The 5,000-nt window shown below is 37.7% G+C and overlaps 1 protein-coding gene across 1 annotated transcript in view; it reads left to right on the top strand.

The window, feature by feature from the left end:
* Nucleotides 1-5,000, top strand: part of LOC137982328 (hemicentin-2-like) — a 104,803-nt gene that overhangs the window by 37,795 nt on the left and 62,008 nt on the right. The window contains exon 5 of the mRNA XM_068829406.1: nucleotides 4,320-4,586. Within this exon, the coding sequence (XP_068685507.1) occupies nucleotides 4,320-4,586 (267 nt within the window). The remainder of the gene's footprint in view (nucleotides 1-4,319; nucleotides 4,587-5,000) is intronic.

Below are 5,000 nucleotides of genomic sequence, written 5' to 3'. Positions count from 1 at the left end.
GCTCGCACGGGCTCTGCGCTTCTTAATATTATGCTGGCTGCCAATTAGATTTTCCTTTTGAATGATGTTGCTTTGAACCCTGGTCCCATCGATCTACGAGTTTCAATTAAAGGCAGAGGAATAACGATTGGGCAATGGAACATTCAACATCTAACAGACGCTAAGTTTGAACAACTTTCGTTGTCCCTCAATGCCCGCAAGGATTCAGCAAATAAAGTGGACGTGCTCATTTTGACTGAGACGTTTTGTAGCAGCAAAAGGCCTGACTCTTTTTATCAAGTACATGGATATGACTTATTCCGGAAGGACATAGTTGGTAAGCAAGGGGGAGGAATAATGATTTATGTGAATGACAAACTACAAGCAAAAATTCGCCCTGAACTAATGACAACTCAACTTGAAATGCTCTGGCTTGAAGTATGCCCTTTTCAAAGCGCTCATTGCTGGTGTCTCCAGACCTCTCTCGTCCACGTCTGACGTTGATGCAAGCATTACGAAAAACATCGAAAAAGCCTATTTGTTGAACAAAGAAATGGTTCTCTTAGGAGATTTTAATGTTGACTTCCTAAATGCAAATCAGGCAAGTAAACACAAGCTCATTAAAACACTAACTAACTTGCACCTAACCCAACTCATCAAAGAAGTTACAAGGCCTGTTTCAGGAACGTGTCTAGATCATATCTGGTCAAGTCAACCTTCCAACAATGGCGGTTCGACGCGAAGGTCAGACTTCACAGAAGAAAAATTTGAGTAACACCTTTCCTTCCCGGAACATGAAATGCTCAGATGCTCAAAATTTGTGGATGATTTGAGTAAAGCCCTGTGGGACACCGCTTTTGTTTTTGAGGACACTGAAGACATTGTTGACAGCTGGTATACAATTTTCACTGACATCCTTGATTCTCACATACCTGACAGTGTGAAAGAGAAAAGAGTGAAAAAAAGTGCCCAGCCAATTTGGTTCACTTCAGAAATTAGTGAAGCCATGGAAAAAAGAGACAAACTTTTAAAGAAAGCTAGAATCTCCGAAAGTCCTGCTGACTGGGCTACCTTTAAATGTACCAAAAACGAGGTGTGCAATTTAATAAGGAATGCTAAGGAGAAATAATTTAAAAACCAATTTACTGAACATAAAAATAACCCTAAAAGATTGTGGAGCCTCATTAGGAACCTAACGAGAGAGGACGTAAACAATCATGCTCCTATACGTCAGCTGAAGGAAGAAGCTAAATTTCTTACAGACACACTGGACATTGCTGACTGTCTAAACCATTGGTTTGTAAAGCAGCCCTTTGAACTGCACCAAAATCTACCATCACATTCATCATCGCGGGCCCCTCTTAAGCATATCAAGGACTTCACAGCAAATAGCGTAAACACACCACAGTTCACTATCCCACAGATCACACAGAAAAACATTGAGGAGTTGCTAAAGATGGTGCTAATGCCTCTAAAACGGAAAGTCTTCTCGTAACTGGCAAGCAACTGGAAAGAAAGCTGCAGACACGAACTTTAAATTAATTATCATGCAACGATAGCGAGATTGAGCAAATAACTTCACATAAACTACTTGGCGTAAAATTAGACAATCACTTGAGTTTTACTGAGCACATAGAGGAAATTTTTTTGTAAAAAAATGTCACAACGTATTGCGGTGCCTCTCTCAGAGCGTAAGCTTTATTTCAACGCCCTGATCAAGCCAATAATGCTGTATGTCTCATGTGCATGGTGTACTGCCTCAGAAGAAAACGTAAACCGCATATTCAAGCTGCAAAAGCGAGCAGCTCGAGTAATCTTAGATGCAGATATTGGTGAAAGGAGCGAGTTGCTTTTTAGACGACTTGATTGGCTGCCGCTTAAGGAAGAGCTAAACCTAAAAAGGGCAAGTTTAATATTTATGCGCGTCAAAGATGAAAATAATTGTCCTAACTAATAGATAATTATAGCGAAATTTCTAACGCGGAACCCAGACCGACACACCAGAACCAGTCGCTATGGGAAATATAACTTAGTGTGCCCATCCTATAATAGAGAAATGGAAGAGGGCGAACTTTCCAAGCCAATGGAGCAAAACTGTGGAACAGCATCCCTTTAGCATTCGCAAGAAAGACTCCATTGGCTTTTTTAGATCCTCTGTTAAAAAATATTTGGTAGCCAAGAACTCTTAGCTTAGTTCTTTGTTGCATTTCTAGATTTAGGTTTTTTTTAAACTTTTTTCCATATTCTTAAATTATTAGCTGTTTTCTATTTTGTAATTTTTATTATCTCACAGGTATAATTAGTAACTTAATTTTTTAAGTACCGGTAATAGATAAAATATGAGCAGGAGACCTTTATGGGCAGTTAAAACGGTGAGCCGCAGGCGAGCCATTTTATAGCCCATAAAGGTCTCCCGCTCATATTTTATCTTACCGGTACATGTGAAATGAAGCAATAGATTTTGATTGTTATGTTAATCACGTGGGCGTGGAGTTGTCCCATAGGAGTTTAGCATTGAATTTAGCAATCTATTTTGGTAGAGCTTTTTTGGTATAAACATGTCTGGTTGGTTTTGCTCTCCAAAGAGTAAAGAAGAAGAGACCAGTCTTGTGTCGGAGCAACTCCGAAAGCAACACAATACAACACTAAATGGGGTAGAAAAGTCTTCAAGGAGTGGCAGCGGCGACGGCAAAATAAATGTGCAATGTGACAAGATGTTAGAATGGCCGGTCTCAAATCTCAAATGCGAAGATGTTGAAGATGCACATGTCGACAAATAAGCTAAACTTTTGGTTGAGCAAATTCAGTTCGTTTGTGAAGTGGCCAAGCAAAATGGAGAGCGTTATCCTCCCAATTCGCTTTATTTGTTATTTTGTGCTATTAACTGTCATTTGCGTGAGACGGAAGGTGAAGATGCATTAAACTTTCTCGACAAGGCACACAAGATTCAAGTAAATTGTTACCTAATAGTTGTGATTGAAATGTCAAACTTGTGATTGATTAATAAACTTTGTACAAATTTACAGGACTCGTCTGTATTAAAGTTAAGCATACTAATTAGGTGAGCTGGAGATCTTTATAAAAGTTAAGCATACTAATTAGATGAGCTGGAGATCTTTATAAAAGTTAATCCTATTGATAATTCAACTAATTAAAAATTCATCAACCCCAGCCTTTCCCTGCTGTCAATCCCTCCCCGTGCTTTCAGACAGTTGCACTTTATCAGGATTTACAAAGCAACACATGTGACCTGAATGGTGCATTTCTGTTGGCTGTCATCCTTATAAATTATTCATGAATTTTCCATCTTAGGATAGAGGGCCACAGTGGTTTGTCAGTTTTAAACTGTTATGTGTTACCCTCTAGAAATAAAGTTGTTACTTACTTACTTACTCATTACAAACTTTATCTGCTCTCGTTATTGTACATAGTGGGGTATACGTAAACCTTTATTGTTTTTTAAATGCGGCTGCAGTATTAAGTTCAGTGACTGTCATACTTGTTTTCATGACATTTTTTTTTCCATCCAGTGTGCATAAATTTATGGCCTTGTAATTGTTATGGTTTGATTTTTTTTTTCTTGGTTTAAAAAATTTTAAAGCAGCTCAACAAGTTTTTTGTCTAATATTCATTGTTATAATCTGAAGCAAAGGAATATCTAAATTGGACTGCATGGTTTAAGAGTTTTTTGCAACACAGTCAATGATTATATACATTTTGTGCATGTAACACATGGTCACAGTGACAGCCTTGTACCCCATCTTCCTAGAACTTGGCTTAATGCAACTCAGAGTAAACATTAGCTGTGCCCCCTCATCCAATCAAGACTTAGAATAAGTTTAAATTCTTTGACTGCTAAAAAAGGTCTTCCTATTAAAGTTTATCACTTTGGTGCACAATGTCATTTCATAGTAAATTTTATACTGGTATAGCCTGTGATGTACATCATCACCAGCTTATATGCAGTGGTTATTGTGAACAGGTATAAAATTAATCCAACAAAGAATATTGCTTCATGTCATCCAAGTGTTCAAATTAATGACAACTGCTGCATGCATACAATACATTGCATCATTTCTCTCATTCTTGTTTTAACTTTTTTTGCTTATACTCACAGTACAAATAGTAATTGACTTGCACAAACAATCACAATGAATCAAAATCAAATCATTGTGTATTACTTAAGGTTTGTGAGTATAGCTACATTGTTCATCTGAGATATAAGTCCAAGATTGGGCCTAAGTGGAGATTGATATGTATATAACCTTTAGGACCGGAGTAATGTACATGTAACATACAATTTTAAAAATTTTATTGTAATCTTTCACCTACTTTGACAGATCCCCCAAACATAACATCCATTTCATTGAATCAAACGGTGGTTGATGAGGGAGATGTGGTGCTACTCAATTGTACAGCTGATGGTAATCCAGAACCAAACATCACCTGGACCAGGCTGGCTGGTAATGGTGCTGATGTACGTGTAGGTCCTGCAGAAACATATCTGAACATCGCAGGGAAATGGGACGAAGGGCCCTACAGATGCATTGCTGACAATGGAATTGGAAATGAAGACTTTTCTGATGTCTTGAACATTACTGTTGAATGTAAGTCTCAACTGCTTAATACTTCATTTTCAGATTGAACTTTAAAATCATACTGCTTACCTTAACCCTTTTCTCTTAAATTAAATTTCAAAAAGTCGAGAATAAGCAAGGATAGCATTCACATCCTGCTCTATTCTTAAGTATTTGGTTCACAGTCTTGTGCCCAGTATCACACTCATGGACACTTTTACATGTAGATAATTATAAATTATTGTGCCTTTATCAACATGCAGACTATGCATGCTGGAATCCTTTTCATACAGCTATACTGTCTGTTTCATGCATGGACCCAATTGTTGGTGTAGGCTTGATTACCATGGGTCAATTATGGTAATATCACACCCTCATTCCCTGAGAACACGCTTGGATGCCAGATGTTTTTAAATTGGAAAATTAAACGAGACTTACCTGTAA

Source organism: Montipora foliosa, chromosome 13 (assembly GCF_036669935.1).
Source record: "Montipora foliosa isolate CH-2021 chromosome 13, ASM3666993v2, whole genome shotgun sequence".
Lineage (NCBI taxonomy): Eukaryota > Metazoa > Cnidaria > Anthozoa > Scleractinia > Acroporidae > Montipora > Montipora foliosa.
The sequence above is the reverse complement of the archived record's forward strand: the minus strand, read 5'-3'. Positions and strand labels throughout refer to the sequence as shown.